This window comes from Varroa jacobsoni, unplaced genomic scaffold (genome assembly GCF_002532875.2).
Source record: "Varroa jacobsoni isolate VJ856 unplaced genomic scaffold, vjacob_1.0 scaffold_1200, whole genome shotgun sequence".
Taxonomy (NCBI): Eukaryota; Metazoa; Arthropoda; class Arachnida; order Mesostigmata; family Varroidae; genus Varroa; species Varroa jacobsoni.
Window position 1 is genome coordinate 143,522 of NW_019214102.1, and position 21,015 is coordinate 164,536.

A 21,015-nucleotide genomic window follows, 5' to 3' on the forward strand; every position below is an offset into this window, starting at 1 on the left:
GAATTGATCCGCTACCCCTTTTGCCTGTAGGCAAAAAAAAAACAGTTGCACTCGTTTTTTCCTACTAGATGCGTAGCACAACCTATTTCTTGATGGCTGATGGAATCAGACGTACGAAATATGACTCAGAGGGGCAAACTGCAACAATAGCGCACACACACACACACACACAGAAGCTTATAATGGTCTACACCGGTAAAAAAGGCTGCATCACTTGCTGATTCATGACGATCGTCATGCGTCGAGTGGCGTTCACGAAGCAATTACCATGCTCTGAGGTTAATTATTAAGAACATATATTGACCTTACGCCTGTCGGCCAGATCAGGCCAGCGGAAAGCAGTAGCCGATTTCATTGTCGGTCACGTCAATTTCGAAAGATCACATATCGATTCCCGACCTGATGCTAAGCTCGAGGCGACCCAGTTTATAGGGGTCCGCCTATCTGTCGGGCAGAACCCCTTGTGCCTGGATGCCGTTGCAAAGGGTAAAGTAACTTTTTGTTCAATCAAATCTACAGAAAAGAGTTTGTGTAGTAGTTGGATAGAGCCGGTCAGTGTAGTGAGTAGAAGCCTGCCAGGGCTAACTAAAGTGGTTTCCCTCTGAATACTTCCGTTCACCTCGAGCTTCTCTGGAACGATTGCGGGCGAAGGGAACATTAGATCTTGGCCATCTTGATAAAAAGGACACAATTTTACTGATACCGCTCTTTTGTAGGAGATACAAGACAGCACCGCTTGTGAAGACCAGAACGATTAATAGTAATAGAAATTAGGCTGAGCACGTCTATTGATTATTGCTGGAAACTGTACCGCATTCAAGGGGTAAGTGCGACAAACGAAACAGATAATTAGCGCTTGTTGACTCGAGTTATTTAGCAACAACATGTAGTAATGGGTAGCTATTGTTCCAAAATTTTAGCGCGAATTTTTTAAATTTAAAAAAATTGAGAAAAAATTTAAGCAGAAGTAAAAACGAGACCTTAGCGATTTCAGTAAAATCACTGACGATTCTATGCGTCAGTATTTGAAAACGTCGTATGAAAATTAGCTTTTAATACAGTCGTGAGCTCGGATCTCATTAGCAGCGTTTACGCGTACGTTGACACATATAACGTATTTCGGTCTTATCAACAATTAACTAGTGAACATAGAGCTAGAAACATTTTCAGATGAGTGGTGTAGCATGGCATGGCGGAACCCATGGCTTTCTCATACTTCTTGTAGAAGAAATATCTTACGATACCCTATCCAAGGCTCGTCTTAAACAGTCGATCCATATTAGTCAAACAAATTCATTCGATTTTGATCAGTCAATTATTGATCATATATATATTACGGAAGCAAACTGACATTTGACGAAAATCAACGTCAAATCAATGACGAATACTTGAAGTAAAATAATATTTACTTTTGTGGAACATTTGTAAAAAAAAGAATGCGAAGATATGTTTGCATGACAGAAATGGATGAGCAGCGTTCCCGATACGGTAAAATAAAATACATACGTATTAAAAATGTGAAGTTCAGTGAAGAAATCGTGGCGTTAGACTAGCGATCATCGGTCCGTCATATACATCGCGTGGTGATCGCGTACCTGTCTCTCTAAAGGTCTAGTAAGCTAATGATGAAGTGTCATTGATTTTAGTCTTACGGAAGCTGACCTGATTTAAAATGTTAGGAAGAAGATCGATAATGCACTCGTTATGGATTAAGCAGATAATGGTTGTTCTTGTTTATGGCGTTATTTTTAGTCTGCCAATATCATACGGTATTATCATAAAGCATATTTACAATCCACAAGGCTACTGTTATCCTGTCTCTGCCGAGATTGTACTTCAAGTACAAGAGACGTTGCCATTTCGAATGATTTTGCGATGACTACATTTGTCCGTCATATAAAAGCTGCAACCGTATCTCAAAAAGTTTGTCCCGTAAACGGGGAATGAAACTTGTAAACTTATCGAGCATTTACCTTGTTTCGCAAAATGGGTCGAGGCATTGTACGCCAAACTCTACGAGTGCGATACGGTACATTTGTCAGGTAGAAAGCCCCATCATTCAATTTAGTGAACCACTTTAAGTAATAATCCTAGCGATAGGGTGCTCACTAAGATATTCAGACAACTTTTTCAAGTCGGCTAAGGATATAAAGCCTATCTGTAGTTACAATTAAGGTTAAACGCTTGTGATGCGAATAGAATGAGGCAAAGGAAAGGTTTGACCATAAGTAAGTGTAAATTAGAGAAACCAAACGATAAATGACAGCGGCTATTACTCGATTAGAAAGATGGTAAAAGTCGACGTAATCCTAACTGCTCCGGTGGAACAGATGAACAGTTTCTTTCCAGTATAGAGAAAACACAGGACGGGACTTACGTGCCTGTTCAGAATGGCAACAAGCGTAGACAGTAGGTCTGGTAAACATCAAAGCCACGAATCTAATTAACGGTACAGGTGAACGTAAACGCATAATCATTTGCCGTATTAGTCTATGTTTCCGAGGAAGTACCGCAGCTAATTTTCTGTTCCGTGGTTCTTTCCAACCTAAGATTTGACGCTCTACGAAATTTAAGATGTGATCTAGAAAGCTTGTTCAGTGTGAAACAATATCGATCAGTAACGCATCTTTAAGCAGATTGGGAGTATATAACATTGTACAATGATCACAATTGCGTTACCGTTGATTAGTACACGAGAATTTGGTGATCGGCCGGTTGTTTCCATACTCACTGACGAACATCAGTGACGTACGCAAAACGGCTCCATAATTTCTGTCGGCTACGCTGTTGACGAGACGTTATTATGATCATTTTTATTAGGGTGGGAACAAAGTAGGCTCGAAAAAGGAAAGGCAAGGTCGCAATAGGCACTTATTCATAATGATCAAATATGTGCAAGTAGCGCTTACACGGAACATCCTTTGCCTCCAACGGCAGAAGAAATGCGACACATGGGCATTATTTACTTTGTTACCTCGTGTAGCTTTCCGAATATTTCATACCTGGACTATTTAAGCTGCTTTTTCGTTCCCTTCTCGCAAAGAGTAGCTATTGTACGGGCATAAATTTGGCTTCCTTGCGACATTTTGTGTTTTGCTGTTATTTAGGCAGGGACTCCCTGTTATAGAACGTGTCTAAAGGACCAAAATATTACTGTATCTAGAATGATTTTGCCTGGAGTATACTATACACGTATTTTTCGATAAACGGAAATTCTTTATCAAGTTTTTTTGCTATAATTTGTGAACGGTTCTTGCGGAGCACAATGTTGAGGATCTAATATGATCGTGTGGGATCGTACATCTCATTTCGATACGAACTTAGAGTTAGTACTGACATTTTAAACAGTAAGTTCTCCAGAAGCCGAAATGCAAATATCTTGAAAACCTAACCTTTGTTCATGACAAATAATACCGTATTGTACTTCCAACACCTTATTTAGAAGTTACAGTCCATTAGGTACTCGATATCGGCGAAATACTGTAACGCAATCTAACGTGTTTATTAGGATTATTACGCTGATTAACGATGGCGGGTCGTCCATAAATAGTCCAGCATTTGTCATTATTTCTCACTTCTAAACATGACTCGTACGTAACTGCTTTGCACAGGTATCAGTACCGGTTGAAGTTCTCAGCCATTGCTTCGAATCGAGCAATATGTACGATCAGTTAGTTCCCAATAACGACATAATATCTGGCTTTTCAAGTGTACCCCATATGACTCGTTGGTGATTAGCGCGTGATCGAATGCCACTATAATATAGAAACTAGAAAGCAAGAGAAGCGAAACCGGAGTTGACGACATTACGCGGCAGGTATATCTTTTACAGCTGTTATATAGAGTGCACGACGTTTGTTAGTATGGTTCGCTAGGGCGCTCGCTAGTTATTTCTCAAGGCGATTTTATGCTGTTAGTTCATCCAAAATGACTGGCGATCAGCCACCGTACAGTAAAGTCTTGAGATGGGCTCTAGAAGCTGCGTGGTGAAACAAAAATTGAGCCTGGCCGAACAAACGTGTCTCATCTCAGGAAGCATCTAATAACGTGTAGCTGAGACATGTTGGCTGAGATAAGTTGAGACGTTTCTGATTGCAACAGGAACGTGCTATTTTTTTTTCGCAAATTTGTTATAACGCTCTTTGCATAATTACTGCTTAGTGTGAACAGGTTTCCAAAATCCCAAACGCCATACAAAATGCTGCCGGAAAATTTCGTTGAGTGGCCTAAAGGGCGAGGACTGGGTCCGCTTGTTTTGCTTTTGGCATGCCTTCTACCCACGATATCGTCTGATCGGCCCGGAGAAGACCCCTTCGGATCGATTGATGACACGACTGCAAACAACGTATGCACATTCGAATGCATTGAAGACATCTTGCAGAATAAAAAATTTGTCAACCTCATCGTTACTATGAGTAGCCAGAAGCTCGATGACACCGTAAGTTCTGCTAATTTTTAGGACACGGGTTAATCAACTTGGATCTTTTTTGAAGGCTTGTTGTTTTTCGTTGGCAGCACCGGAGACAAGGGGAAGAGATGCAGGCAGGCGTTTATATACAGAGCGATCCTGCATTACCTAATGCTTACTGTTACGTATTCATTGCGCTTTTAGTTAGAGATGGCTACACGCGTTAATTGTTTTAGCTAGATTTTCACCGCGCTATTTGACAGAGACCTTTCTGATTGGCTATATATGTTGCAGGATATTCATACTTATGAAAACCTGATTCCGGATGAGATCAAGGCGTTTCTCCATGACCAAACGCAAACGAAACAATTTCTTGAGAGCTTGAATGTTACCATAGAGCACGTGAGTTTCGCTGCCAATCATTTGTTGGTATATGTCTACTAATCCTGTGGTATGTGAGGTGGTCCGAGAACGAAATGGGGCAAAATTCACGCTTCAAACCTCTAGCGAAAACCTAGTTGTATCTAATAATATATTTCATATAGACGCTTGTGCTGATGCTGTCCTTTCTTGAGGTGGAATAGCCGTTCGCAGTACAAAGTTGCGTTTCACTTCTGACACCCATACCAAATATGATAGGTCGTATGGATATCCTATTAGCTCTGAGTGGTATGATAAACTGTACCGCCAGCCGTTGTTTTTCAGGCAGCACATGACGCTGCAACGAGAACGAGGCGCGTGCAAGAGACAAACACTCCAAGAGTGATGAAGACTCGTGTAGAGGCTCCGAAGATGGATGTCACTCACATTGAGGAAACTGAAGAGATCTCAAGGTGTGTCAACACAAAACTGCCCTTAAAAGATCTACGCGGAAGAACCGAAACGAATTTCATTATGGTAGAAATTAAAGAGCCCTGTCAGTCGTCTAAAAGTTGTGCTGGACCTTTAGCTTCCGGCTTAAAGAAACGCGTAGCTAAAAATAATTTTTTTTCAAAAAGGGCAAACTGATAACGTCGCGTTTACCTTCGAGCTAATGGTCATCATGGACTCTCTGCGAGGCTACCGTAGAAAATGAAGAAAGGACCTTAACGAATCGCACAGTACTTCCACTATAATCTTTTTTATACTCATATAATAAATTATCAAATGAACTTATATTCACTATAAAAAATGCGGAGGTTGTCGTATGAATATAGTAAATATAAATATAATATGTTTTCATTGGTGTTCAGCAAGCTAATCCACGGGCAGTTGGAATACCCTATTGTAGTCAACTCTCAAGGTCAGATGATTGTAACGATACATGGCTGCGTTTACAAAATCCCTGAAGAAATCGAGCGCATTCAATTGAATGACACGACAGAGCTCAAGGTAAATACCGTATAATACTTAATACGACAAATGTTCTAAAAGAACCGCTAAATGAACAAGGAATTTTTATTCGAAGAACTGCTCGAAGGGTTGATTTGCGCCGAAACGTTTAAGGCGTCTCGAATGCATCCTAGGCCATATGATTCTGGGTGACAAATGCATTTTTACTTCTAACAAAGAGAGGAACACTCGAAGCTAGATAGCATAACATTGAACACGATTACTAAGTTATCATGCAGGTTTCTGTTGGTTCTTGCTCCGGAAGATTAGCGCAAATAACCACTTCGTGAAAGTTAATTTGCTTCTTTTTTCCATTTTTTTATTGCGTGAATACATGCTTGCAGCATCTATTCGTAGAGTTAAAAGTTCTTGGTTTCCCAGTCACTCAGTCAGCACCGAACCGAATTTCCTGGACCTCAACGAAAATCACCAATGCTGACGCGTCTGTTTCAACTATGACGACTTCTACCGGCACTCAAGTTGTCACTATCAATGGCAATTCGTTTAACTTACCGGCCGAAAACCAACTTCTCATTAAGTACTTAGCGGAACAGCCTTCGATGACGTTCAACGTATTGGAGGTACGATAGCAGTTGTTCTATCGAATGTATCAATATATTCTATCAATATATAGATAAAAAGCATCTCGGATTATTTGTCTTTGACGTATGTTACATTTCATTCGCTTGGTTGGCCAGCTAATGTGATCTGTCACTGTATAAACGTTCTTGCCTCTTCGCGAATGTCGTTGGTACCTTTTGGTCGAAGATTACCCCCCAGACCCCATCTATCGAAAGCTAGATAAATCTAATAGCGCTTGAAGTGAAATTAATTGTGTTTATATTTTTCAGAAACTTAAAGCTCTAAATGGTCAACTGGATATAAACAAACTGGCGTCGACTAAGCGGATAGTCCATGAGACCCGGCCGACTGAGTGAGTACTTACCAAGCACACAAAATAGAATGTCGGCTTAGCATTGAAAAAATAGGGACTTAACATTTGTCTATGAATGCTTTAGAAAACCCATTGTTCTATCGCGTTCGTCTCGTTCTACGGGAGTAGTTAATGCCGACTAACCCATTAAGCTGTAACAGAGCTGATGAACAAAACGTGAGTAAATTAAAATATAATATAATTCACAGGTCTTATTAATTATTTATATTACGATATAAATCTATCAAATTCAGTTATCCGCGTGCTATTACTACTCTTATCTTCGTAACATCTAGGTATTATTATTATTATTATTATTAAATACTACAGCTTCTTCTTCTTTTTTTTTTTATTACACTGTCCAGAATAAAAGAAGAAGCTTTAGGTACGTCGACCGAGCACACGATTTCCACGAGTCATGAGAGTTCTATAAGCTCTATAACGCCACTCAACTACACTCAAATGCCAATAGAGGTCGTGGATGGCTCCATACAGATAACAGCCGAAGGCCAATGTTTCCGCTTCCCTGAGGATCTGCCGCGGATGTCTCAGGCTCTCACCGAGCAGCAACTGCAGGCAAGTCGATTCCACATTGAACTCAGTGTCGACACGACGTACGCATCGTATGCCTATTGCCTATCTACGTCGTTTGCGGATACGCGGAGAAGTCTTTAGCACTATTTTATCATCACCAAGTAACTTTCAGTGAGTGTTTTGCACTTCGCGAATCGTTCTGTGCCTTCCTGCGATTCGCTGTCCTGACAGCACTGACGCCCATATACAGCACTACTGAGGATCACTAAAGCTTCTCATTGCATGCTATTTTCATTTTTCAAATGTAATGGAATGCTATCCAAGCAACAGGACATATCAGTTCGGTTCTAGGTGTTAATTGAGTCTGTCTTGCAAACATCGACAAGGTGGCTTGCTAAAGGAATCTACCAACGATTACTATCTATGCTATATTGATCGCGGATTCTGCATATAAACGACCTCGAAGTACTTCCCGGCATCCTTCAACGTGATGAACTTAGATAGAGAGGGAAATCCGTAAACCGAATGATAAACGACAAATGACTGCAGGACCATTACTGCGATGCTTGAGGCTTCACACAAATCTAGAAAATAAAGCTGAATAATAGCTAGAAAAACATCTAATTTATTTATACGCCTAATATTTAGAGAATTTAATAATACAACAGGCAACTTGAAACTACTACTTTGTGTCGGCACAAGCTAAACTATACTATTTAAAATAATCAGCTACATACTTGATCATTTTCAAGCTTAATCCACAGAAATGGTAATACTGAACTTTTGCCGCAGGGCCTCGTAGAGTTACAGATCAAATTATTCTCCCTGATTAAAGCTTCCTTCACCTCTATTACGGGACAAGGCAATACCTTAAAGTTTTGCCGGAAATTCACAGGTGTTATTCGTCACCGCACAAAATGAAGGCTTTCCTGTGAAGTTTGAGGATCATCAGATAATTTTTGATTCGGATATCATTGATAAGGGCCCACGTGTGCAAATCGACAGGACGACAACAGCCGATACAGCTGTCACCGTTATAATCAATCAACGGAAGATCGCTTTGCCCGCTGAAAGAGATGTTCTTCGGAAATATATCCAGGAAGATCAGCATGTCATCTATCACCTGCTGGAGGTAAATCTTTGATTGCGTAGTACAGTTGTTAACTTACCAAATATCATGCAAGTTAACCCAGCTCAGATAACGTGTGCGTAAGCACATTTATAGTTTCCCGTGTACAGTGCTCTTTTGTGGCCATATTGATTAGTAGACCTCGGCTTCAAGTTACAGTTACAAAAGCGAGCATGGAAACCTAATCGGGATTCAACCTAAATAATGATAACTGGTAAATCATTTCATTGCATAACACTAACGAAATGAATTTCCAGACCTTCCGAGAAAATGGAATAGAAATAGATCTGGCAACCCTTGAAATTACATTGCCTCAACAAAGGTAATAAGTTTTATGGCTGTTTAACATTTCTTATCGTAGTAGAAGTTATATATCACTATTGAGAATCTGCTCACCGACTACGGATAGTGTGACCGTCATTAATGATGTCATCTAACTATAACTTACTTTCTAAACCCTAAAATGGGTCGGTGACGGATTCCTAATCTTAGCTAGACTGTCGTATTGATAATTTTTATTGAATAATCGAAAAAAACACTTAGCTCTGACCATCGTGAAATTAACGCAGACAATGTACTTGATAATGTATAATGAAATATTAATTTGTCATGTTTCACGATATACCTTCTATACTTATTTCACCTTATTTTGGTAATTTATAATGATTTTTATTCACTAGTACCATGTCTAGTTAGCGGTCTGCTTAGCTATCAGGTTGGATTCTACAGCTGTTGTTCGTAGATGCAGCTCCTCCGTACAGGGTTAATTGATGAGCGATTTTGCATTCGTCTGAGCAGCGTTGCGTCGACAACGAATGGCCCATACGCTACTTCTTTGTTGGAAAGGAGGAATGATGCTACCGAAGAATATCCTGTTCTAGGTCCAGAAGAAGCTCCGAACTATAACGACCAGAACCAATTGTCTGAATCGCATGAGAGCGCCATGCCTAACGGACAACCTTCGTTGCAGTCCACGAGGGACGGACGTATTGTGATCATTTTCGAAGGACAACGATTCACTATGCCTGACGAGCTGCCGAAAATGAACAGGGTGCTTGATGCCGAACAGGTTCAGGTAGATGCAGTCGTTTGGTAACAGCTAAATATTGAATATGGGAACATTTCGATAAGCTAAGGGCTCTATAGGAACAACATCTACGTACATCCAATGAAACTGAAATAGGACGAGCTGTCCAATGTTTTGTAATTTAGTTTGTGGAATCCAAAGTCAATGTTATTCGATTCGGCCTAGCTGCCTATAATTGGCGAAGATGTATTTAGCGATACCTCATCAAATTGACTCATGTAACCTGCTAAGCAACACTGATGCTCAAGGTTAGCAGCGTAGCGCGGCCTAATTGGAGTAATGTATTACGTGATAAAAATAACAGTGAATAACGTTATTCTAGGTAGTTACGAGCAGAAATCGTTTCGAACCCATCATTTCCTTGCTTCCAGTTATTGGGACTTTCCCCTTTACAAGCACAGCAGGATAACACATTTACATAAACAGGAGACAACAGATAAAGTAGGCATATAGCCTAGAAATGCTTGCGATGTATCAAATCTCCGGATTTCTTTTCTAGGATAGAAATGGACATGTTGGAGATAACAATTTCCCTATTGACTTACTGACATGGAGAGATCTTAGTTTGAAGAAGAAAACAAAAACGGATACTGTTATCAGTTGACTGACGAAAGCTTACCCTAGTAATAATCATACGCCGTTGTATGGACCGCATAGTTATCTGGTTTAGCAAACTGGGAGCAGCGTACCCATTTATTTGTCACAATGCACGCTAAGGCCGTAATCTGCTGATCAAACCAGCTTCGGTCATTCGATGATGTTATTTCAATGTTAACAAATGCCGATCATGCAGAATAATTTTGTTTGTCAATTACTAAGTAATGATTAAATTCATTTTACAGCTATTAGTATCCAGCCTCTCTCTTTTGGGTGTTCCAGTCCAGATGCAATCAGGCCAAATAATTATCGTTAGAAAACCTTCGATAGGCTCGATCAACGTGCAACAACTTCCCGGTGACCAGGTAATATTGCAGTTGGCAAGTTGAACTCTGTTTTCCAATCGTCCTTATTGCTTGTTATCACTGAGGATATTCGTATCATACCCATTACGCTTAGTTAAGATGGCCTATGGTGCTGTGGTCTGGGTGACTAATGCGTTGAGTGTGTTACTGTGGTAAACATCACTGGTTTAACGTTGATAGATGACTTCTATGGCCCCATACTATTACCATATTGTTTTGTACTGTTGCAGAGAAGCCTAGATTCATCGAGACCCATTGACGAGTAACCGACAATCTATGAAAACAAATGTGGGATATAATACTCCGTATCCGCAATGTGACCTGCCCTTTGTAGTAGAAGCAATTTGTAGTATTACCTTTCGGTTCATATCCGGGGTGATTCACTATAGGTGAAATATAAGGCTAAGGGTGTACCATGGGTTGAAAAATTTAGATAGAAGAAAATGCCTAGTTCATACTATCGTAAAAGTTTTCGTTTACAGTGTAGGCCCTAGAAGGTTTTACTCCAAGCAGGCCAGCGGCTGCACGAAGTTGTTTGAAAATAATCCAGTTATTCTAGGTAATTCTTCTTATTTATTAATTTCCTTATTATTGTTAAATAAGTTAGCTATTTACTTGGCATCGTTAGTTCAGCTATGTGTATGTGCTAGGCATATACTGCGACATATAACATGTAGACTGTGTGTTATACCTGTCAGCGTGATTTGCAAGTATGACACACGATACACATAATCCATGTATCTTTCCGTATGTCGTACAACAATAATCAGGTAATACTGAACCAAATGAGTGTAAGATGTCCTCTAGCTGTTTTTCGACTAATACTTTATTTCTGTGTTTTTTTTTTATCCGTTCGTTCGTAGGTATTAGTTCACGTCGATCAGTCGACGTATACATTGCCTCAAGAAGCAGATCGTTTGCGCCTCTTATGGGAACAACATCCTGAATACATCTACACCATCGTTTTAGTACGTTGCATGAGTTACGAGCTTTCATACTTAATAATTTATTCTTTCCTCGAGTAAAAGATGTGTTTTTACCAACGATCAGCACACCACAGGGGGTAACCTGCTTGATCACTGTGGCTCAATGATTGCCTGCCTGAATCTATTCCGCACTACCGCTACATCAATACGATTATATATATATATATATATATATATAGCGTGTGTTTTATATTATTATTATAACTTTGCCGCAGGCTGACGTGACAAGTAAGTGTTATTATTTCTTGTTATTAAGTATTGATCAAGGCGCCTTTTGTGGTTGAAAATTCAAGGGTCCGATCCAAACTCAGTAGCATTCATTAGAGTTTAGTTGATGCTATGGTGGCATTCATATCTACATCATACTCAGATACCGCTATTTACTGAATGATTATCGTTCACGTTAGGCCACTGTGTTCGTTTTCCTGTTTCGACTATTGGCATATCTGATGATGATTGATTTGGCAAACACCCCCGTCTTGCCAATAAGTGTACAAGTTCCGCCGTCTCTTATAATAAAGCGACGTGTTCACGCGTTCGGACGTGGATAGCTGTGATAACAACGGTAACCGTGCGCGTCAGTCTGTTGTAGTGACTTGACTGTATATAATGACGGTTGTCTGGCGTTGCAGGGCTATCCTAGATCTGTGGTCGGTACGCCCTTGCTTTGGAACAATTATCTCACTGACCACGTTCTTCTCACGCAGGAGCTCGCCCGTACGCACTACGCATTGACCGTCCCTTCACGCGAAGTCGCCAGGTGAGTGACACTCTGTATTTATTCAATATTTTCCCAGTCATACCAATTTAGACTTTATTTAATAACAAGAATACTAAAAAGTTACTACGGTCGTCATAATTATAGGCGTGTTCTATAATGATCAATTTTTGGTCTACTTATTTTTTGCCTAAATCAAATTAGCACTTGTGTCACGGCGTCAAATCAAACACACGTTTATAAACGGATTATTTTTTTTTATATATATGCATGAAAATCCATTTTATTTGTATATACGCATCTTAGACATTTTAATTGCATCAGGGTCGTTGTCAATAACAATTTCTTGCAAGTTTTTGCTTAGAAAAAACCCGAAAGCGATTATGTTTCATAACTGTTATTTCGCTAATTAACAATTCAGTTTCGTCCTGACAATTCAGTATATTTGAACGCATACCCTCATACGAGTTGCTTACGACGCTGGATGGTCGGCTTCTTATTCGGGTACAAGGACAGGTCCTGCAAGTGCCCGATGACCTGCCAAAATTGCAGACACTTGTGAATCCTGCTATGCTCATGGTACGTACAAGTAAACGGTTTACCCGAGAAAAAAATCTAACTTATAATTGCCATTAATAACAACTGTATTCCCCTTTGGGTGACTGTCAAATTTGTGTGAACTACGAAGCAATATAAAATCCTAAATAAAAAAACAAAGAAATAGTAATACGTTAGCTATGCATTCGTGACCAGGCTGAAAGTTTGTATAGAATGTGTATTTATCGTGTAACTAAATAATTAATCGCCACCTACTTGACAAATGCACCTTTGGAAACCAAAAGTCGTTGTACGTGACGAATTTCATGAAAGATGTGCGTACGGCATTTTTGTTTTTCAAAACAGCTGGAGAAAAATACGCGTATCTGTGTGGAATAGGCGCAAATCTGTCTAAACTTAAGCTAACTGTACTTATATATATATATATATATTTTTTTTTTTTTTAACTATAGTAAATTTTACATTGTCGATCTGAATACGCTGCCTAGTCAGTGAAAAAAAAGAAAGTTTGCTATTCTTCCTCAAAGTGTCTTAAAGATAGTAGTAGTAAGTGCCTCATGCGTTTCTCATACTAATTTTTCGAAATAAATTACAAATAAAGAGTTGGGGTCCATCTATGAGAGTTGGAGGCTTTTGCAGACGTGTGAACGCATCGTTCACCCGCACGGATGAAATTTCTTTTTCAGACGATTGTAACCCGGTTGCAGCAAATGGGAGTTCCAATACAAATTAGTAATAATCGAGTGGTTGTCACTAGGGAAACGTCAACGTCTTACAGGTAATCGTGATAATAACATTCTATTATTAGCATCTACGCAATCTTCTTTCGAGCTCGCACGTGTTCCTTAAGTTAAATTTCGTAAAAATCTCTAAAAAGTATCAAAATGAGTCTAATTTTTAACGAATTGCACCTGATTGGCGACGAGTGAATAGCTAAACCGGAATCGAATAGCCCCGCAAGGGCTGTTCTGTTTAGGGGAACATGTCGTCGAATTTAATCTATACTTCAGAATCGAGGTAGAGGTTCACACGCGCGGTGACCGGCTGATTTCGATAGTGATTAACATGATTGGACAAAGATTCGAATTGCCCCGTGATGCCGATAAGTTTCAACAGGTCATCAAAACCAAACCAGAGATCACCTTCCAACTCTTCAAGGTACTTCAGGTCGCATTTAGCATTCGGAACTTTTAAGCTAAACTGTCCTGGGTACACAGGGTGGGAAACAAGCTAGGCCCACAAGTATTATTAGAATTATTTTCATAAGGAAAAAGGGGTGATGTAAATGCTACTTTAACTCTAGACCCCTTTGCTTATTACGAACCTCTTTCCAAATGCAGCAATCTTTACCTTTTTTCTTCCCTTAACAACACCGAATACAGTAGTAACAATATATGAAAGACATACAATTAACAAGATTTAATACTAGAATGCAGCCAAAGAATATCTAGAGTGCTGACGTAAGCATTTGACCTGTTCCAGCTCCTTGCGAAATATCGCATTCCAATGGAGTTCGATCAAAAGAGCGGTATGATCTCATTTACTTTCAGTGACGATGAACCTTCATCTGAACAAAGCGACCACGCAGTGTAAGCATATATTTATCTGTCTTCAGCATATCAGTTAGAAAAGTTATAAATATATAGTTTTTTTTTTTTCTTTTTTTTTTTTTATCTATATCCAAAAGCATGGCTATGCGTTCGTGCACCGATAATCTTTGTACAATACTCCATATTCATAGAATACAGAACGGAACGTTGTGTGGGATTAAAAAACATGAAAAAAGCAAGTAAATTCGATGCAATAAAGCAGATATATTTAATCCACAAATATATATGGCTATACTTAGAGATCTTAGCTACCAACGGAAAATTACGTGGTGCACGTTTAACTAATTAAAGAAAATGACTGTGTAAAAGATACTGTACGTGAATCGAAGATACGCAATCATTTCTAGTGACCGCTTAAATTCGAGAGACACTGTTTCACGTATAATCATATAAATTAATATATTAGATAATACTTTTGCCGCGATCTTTCGCCTTTCAACTCCTTAGGCAATACACAATTGCGACAGAAAATGGTAAAATCATAATTCGAATCGGGGAAAAAACGTTTGAAATCCCTCGGGACCTGGAGAGCCTGACGAGAATTCTTAACCACGAACAACTTGTGGTAAGCAATATATTGAGCCAATAAATGACTAAGTAGCTGGTATTCCTGATCGAAAATCTGTTTTTGAGAAAGGCTACAGTTTGTATCGACCGATACCTAATGCCAAGGTAACACATAAGTGAGCCTTTAGATTTTGTTAATTAGAAAGATTTTGAAGTGAGGCGAGAGCTGCGCACTTAATGGATCTGTTTCTACTTTAGACAATTGTACAGGAACTGAAATCATTCGGCGCGCCCATAGAATTGCGAGGGTCCCGGCTCGTAGTCACCAGAGAGCAAACAACAAGCTATAGAATTTCACTACAGGTAAAACTCTGTAAAAAAAAAAAAGGAAAAAAGCCCTGACATTTAAAGTATGTTTATCAATATAGCTAAATTGACCATCGAACACATTCGAACAGTTGCAACTTATTTAGGCCCAGTAACAACTTCGGTGCTTTGACCCTAAATTAGGTATAAGGTATTGTACATGTGTTGCTGCTCAGAACGTTCATCCAGCAACGTAATCTGTTTTCCATGCACGCCTTTTGGCCGGTGACCAGCGTATCCTATCGCTTATTGAGGTACAAGCTCGACACATTATTTTGATCTTATTCGCAATTTTTAGAATAAGGCAACTGCGCCTATTAGGGCTGCCGACATTGCTCGGGCGTCAGGCCCGAATCGATTCAGAGCCTAAAAATCTCGTAAACATACGTAAATGAAAGCTCAAAAGTTTAACAGCTGACAAGTTAAATCATTGAGTCTGCAGATCAGGAGCACTAGAATGCAGCACTTTTGTCTGACGAGAAACGTTAGGTATTTTTTTGGCCATAAACTGTAATAAGGTAAGCTATTAACGCCGAATACGAAATGTGCTATATGGTACTAAGTAAAGAACGTGCTTCGTTAAGAACATTGAGACTTGTCCTAGGTTACCCATTACTTGTTCCAAATGAACAAAAACTACGAGCTACACTCGATCATTTCCGGCATTTGCATTTGTTAGGGCCAACGGTGACGTTTTCAGGGGGTAGTGCTCTCGGATCCATTGCCCTAGCCAAGCAATTTGCAGGATCATTCTCCGCTTGCGTTTATATGTACATAGACAATAACGTTATATTGCATATCCTCTAAGAAATTATTGTGTGGTGCTCTGAAAGGTATTACACATTTTGTTTGATTCTTCTATTAAGGTGACAACAATGCGAGGCCAACCCATCAAAGCCATTGTTACTATTAATCAGGACAGGTACGTTAAGTATTCAGTCGTCCATATCGTTCATTTTGAGCTATGTACTCATTAGCGGCCTAGTTTTTTTTTCTTATTGACAGGTAAGTCGTCGCAGGATTAAAACTCTGATGACTCTGGAATACCTGCTGACAGATTTTATATTACAGATGTTACAATATACATTTATTAGAATGATCTTAATACTATTGAAGAAGGTAACAAAGGCAAATTTTAGAAGCAATGCTGATATTGCTGTTGCGGAAGATTTACGTACGTGCGCAGTATTTCCACATTGATCAGGATGCACTAAAATAATAGACCTATAGAAATAGAATGTTTGGTCCTCTAATTGTACATTGCAGATACCAACTACCAGCTGATGAAGACCGGTTCGAAGCGTTCTTAGCTAAGGAACCTTCTATAAATTATAAAATCTTCCAGGTTGGCCCCTGTTTCCCTTCATTTCTACTATTCGTATCAATGGCGAATTCACTGCACGTGTGTCAAGGCGTACGCCAAGCCGTTGTCTGGTGTAATTCCAATTCATATGTATATTGAAAAAGTTGATGAACATTGCTTTTTATGTCTGTAAAATTACCGAACGCTGTGACGAAACCACACATTCGAAAACTACGCAGATCCGTCTATAATTTTCTTTTGCGTATATTGCGTGATTATCGGATGGTATGTTCTATCTTGTTGTTATTGTACCTTTTACAGCTCCTGTCAAGTAAAAATATACCCATCAGCTATGATAATGAGACGCGACGCGTTCGAATCAAGTTCGCGACTCCCGCCCAGATTCAAAGGCAATTTCGTCGATCTCGCCGAATTGTGTCGTCAGGATCGCACACCTCCTCGTTATCGAAATCAATGTCAGCCTCCGTCATCTATGGGCACAACAATCAAAATATAATCCATGGATAGGGGGCACGAAATGGCTGAGATGGTTGAAGTTGGGTCAAGTACTATACATGTTCCTATAATGTCGTGTTTTTCCCTTATCAAAATAATATCGGAAGTAAAGGACGTTTCATTGAGACGGCGATAACGTGTCACATGTAGGAAAGGTTCAGCTGCTATGAAGTTTTCCACATATATTTCAGTAGCGTCTTCGTTGAAATGTATGTATGTATGTATGCCTTTGAACTAGGCCAAATATGAAATTAGCTATTATAAAATGGAAATAAATATGGTGACGACTAGATTCTCCATTGTTCCCGCACTTTTCACTTAGGCACGTGAGGCAGTGCACGATATGTACTAATTGCAGTAGTTTGGAGTTAATTTTGAAAAAATAATCTTTTAAAGTAAGATTTGCTTTGTGACAGAGAAACAAATACAAAATGTTTGTCAAAGTTTCAAAGGAGGAAGCTATTTAGTTCCCGTAGTATTGCTTACATTTCCTGGATACCGAATCACACGGTCATCTTGGAAATTAGGAAAGCTCTAACCAAATAATTACTTCAAGTTCTCGCCATGCCACAGATCAAAACCGTATTCTAATCGGCACTAACGCTTCGCTCCCAAAAAAAAAAACCGTTTTTCAGTGAACTTTTCTCGTTGTGTCGAGCCGATGACCCGCCATTTGGCACGTACATTTTTCTTGTTCTGTTCACACTTTGAGATTCGATTTTACTAACGCTACTATACATATATCCAGCACGTTTTGTAAGTATTTTAGTCAACCGCTCGGAAACACTGTTACAAATGATCAAATTATTCTGGTTTGATTGATTTTTAACTTCTAGCTCACTGTAACCATGTGTGAGGCTCTATTACCTGAATAAGGGTGTGGGGGGCGTTTAAGTTTCCATAGTCTGATTACCGGATTGTACCACTGACTACCAGCTGCGTCTGTGTAGATTTTTTCAACATATGCCTCAGATTTATAATGTGTGTATTCTGTAATACCCGAAATTGCTTCGATGATTGGTAGCTTGCCTAGCAGATGTAGAGAGGTTAGTTCAGCGGTTTCAAATGTACAAACAGTAATTCTGTAGTGATCCGAACGTGGAATTAAACAGTTTCTGAAATTGTAGTTTTGGAGTTTTCGTATGTTTGCCATACATGCCTTGTCTGAAATTTTCATTTTAGCCCATGCCCATGATGCTTCTCACTTAGTTTATGTCTAGCCCAAATGTTATGTTGCGTTAACTATGTTTGCTATAGCGGGCAGCCGTGTCTATCCACTCCACGGTATCACACCGTTTGTGAAACACTGTCTACACCTGGCGGAAGGCGTCTCTTTGATTAGCGATGAATAAAAACTTATGTATTAATAATAACATACAATCTACGTCAATAGCAACCTCAACGTACCGTGAATTACTGAACAGTTGTGTAATGAGGTTTCTCGCAATATTTAGGTATATCATTATATCTTTTAGCATTCGAATATCGAACTACGGGTATTCAAACCGTCTCTTCATTCCGAAATACCTTTGACATTCTCTCTACGCAAAACGAAGGGACGGTATCGTGTCAGGCAGACATCTCCGTTGCAGGTCAGCTCTCTTTACGGTTCCATTTTAACGACTTCCAAACAATCGTCAATAAGTCATTTTGTATCGACAAACGTCGGCCAATCAATAGAGTCTAACAACGCAGCTGGAATGGGTAGGAGTGACGGCAAAGGCCCCTGTCATGATTAGCACGGCCACCGACGTTAAATGAAATGGTGGAACTTCCGAGTGGACGCATCCAAACCTATAATCGCCTCCTGTCCCGGGAATGAATTTTCTGAGATTGAGCAGTTCGTATTGGAGACGTTTCAGAAACGTCAACACCAAATGGGCTATTTGGCTTAAAAAACTCATATCAGGCGCTTCATATGGAGCATCGGGAAACAGTTTCCGCAATTTTCTTACTGTGCCTTCGAGCACGTCTTGTGTATATTGTTCGGTGTCCTCGTAGACTAAATATGCTTGCGCTGCTTGTTCTGTTAACGATCCCATAAAGTTTCCGCATGTGCCTCCCTTCTATTTAAGACTATTGGGAGAAGGATAATTGGTGGGCTTCATCAACATTTTAGGACGTCATACTCTGGGCAAATTTCGTCGTTGTTGCAAATTACTTCTTAAATTGGCTGACATGGTTCCAAATATAGTAAAGGGCCTTTACTGCAAAAAGTAACATTAGGTCCTTCAAAGAAATGTATGACTCTGTTGTCCCATAAACTAAATGTGAGGAAAATATTTACGCTCGAATTAAGTCGATCAAATGAAGCTTCAAGAATTTGAGAGGAAAACAAAACGGAGAAAAGTTATCTAAGTTCAGTCTAAACATTGCAGCGTACGCGTACGATTTCAGCTATCGCATAATTAACTTATTTGCTGTTATAGGTCCTTCGGAACTTTTATCTAATTGCTGTTTGTCCATATTTAACAAGGAAAAGTTGCGCTAACTACGTCTTTGTAACAGTTTAGCGCCGATGAATCTGTCTGACCAACTGCCCACTGTTTTGTATATAATTCCATTGCAACTTTAACGATAACAGATGAACTAATCAGCTAGTATCCGTTACATTACATTAAGCTTGAGTGTTTTTGCACTTTCTAAGCTTCATTCCACAATAAAATTATCTATAGACAGTGTAATGTATCTAAATCCTGATCTACGAGATTTTTTTTGCATCTGCTAGAAATGTCGCTCCTGATGATCATGTTTATCCGTGTTCATGATCGGCCTTCATCGTGATTAGAACTTCAATCCGGGACCTAAATCACCAATTGATCATTTTTTCTTTGATTCGATCTATTTTTCTTAACCATTGGTCAAACGATAAATGTAAACCTGTTCAGGTGTCGCTCGAACGCGCTACATACAAGGGACTTTAACGTAAACTAATGCGAATAATGATGAACTGACGGCAAGACGCAAAAGCGCAAGGGCTCAGAACAGTCAAAATGCGGAAAAAGCAAAAGGTGCTTGTCTGGACGACCTAATCGGCAACTGATAACTTTCGTTCCGAGATGACCATTAATTTCTGTATCAAAAACCTAGGTGTATCAACACTAGTTTTCTAAGCCGTTTTAATAATTTTTGAGTCTTTTAACTCGAAAGCGTTTTGAAGATCTTCTGGTTTGTTCCACGGTGGTGTTCCTTGGATTTTTTAGAAGCATCATCAAGATTGTCCAGTGTGGACAAAGTTCTTAGTTTGACAGAAACTCATCCAACGCCGAAAATGATACATTGATTTTTCCATAGTCAGTTCACGGTTTTATTTAAAGAAAAAAGGAAGCTGGCTTTTTTCTAGGAAACGGGCGAAGCTATGCCCGCTACGATAAACAGCCAACCGAAATCCATTGAAACTGGAACGGTTCATTCTAGCATATTTATAGATAAATACAAAAATCACGATACAGTTACCTTATGCAGTAAGTATTACATAAGGTTCCGAGCTTCTCTTATGTATTAAATTTTATTATATAACGCAGAATAAAAAGAAATATCTCTGTTCAAACGCTTTCTAACATGTTTGGTATTCGAATCTAACACTAGGCGCGAGCGAACTCGGAACATGTCAATGCACGGAGGTACATTAAAAGCTTCTTGTCGTAGATGACTTTAAATAGTTATCGTCTAGTTTATACCTCGAGTGTCAATAAAGTTACCTATTTAGGCTGAATGTAAAGTTGGCGAGAAGTGATAAGCACACAATTTTCAGACTGTTATGAAACAACAATGCAAAAATCGTAAAGTGATATTTCCGTATTTTAACGGCGCTCTCAATAGTTCATTATGCGCGGAGGCTTGACGGTATCGTCACGACATCTTCTCGTTTGCTGCATATTTGGTTGACCATTAGATACAAGACCGATACCTTTAGCGACAGTCTCTGCCAGGTGAGGGAGGACAGACTATTTATCAGCAGCCGTGCGTGTGGAGGAAGAGTGACCACCGGTCATCTTAAATTGAAGCTTGTTTAGTGTAACTGCA

The 21,015-nt window shown here is 39.5% G+C and overlaps 1 protein-coding gene across 4 annotated transcripts; it reads left to right on the forward strand.

Annotated features, from left to right (window-relative positions):
- Positions 1–282: 282 nt before the first annotated feature.
- On the forward strand, positions 283–17,291 carry LOC111267571 (uncharacterized). 4 transcript variants are annotated; one of them, XM_022845861.2, is made up of 23 exons: positions 283–486; positions 4,162–4,438; positions 4,703–4,810; positions 5,114–5,241; positions 5,641–5,779; positions 6,124–6,360; positions 6,631–6,713; positions 7,079–7,289; positions 8,143–8,379; positions 8,634–8,698; positions 9,175–9,451; positions 10,306–10,425; positions 11,289–11,393; positions 12,044–12,171; positions 12,570–12,708; positions 13,374–13,465; positions 13,698–13,845; positions 14,170–14,276; positions 14,745–14,862; positions 15,063–15,167; positions 16,037–16,092; positions 16,437–16,515; positions 16,795–17,291. In XM_022845861.2, the coding sequence occupies exons 2-23, from the start codon at positions 4,199–4,201 to the stop codon at positions 16,999–17,001; spliced, it is 3,129 nt and encodes a 1,042-aa protein (XP_022701596.1). In that variant the 5' UTR covers positions 283–486; positions 4,162–4,198; the 3' UTR covers positions 17,002–17,291. The 4 variants fall into 4 exon arrangements, with proteins under 4 accessions (XP_022701596.1, XP_022701599.1, XP_086827490.1 ...); XM_022845864.2 differs by having other exon boundaries at positions 286–486; positions 12,119–12,171; XM_086971364.1 differs by lacking the exon at positions 283–486 and adding an exon at positions 706–823.
- Positions 17,292–21,015: the final 3,724 nt, after the last annotated feature.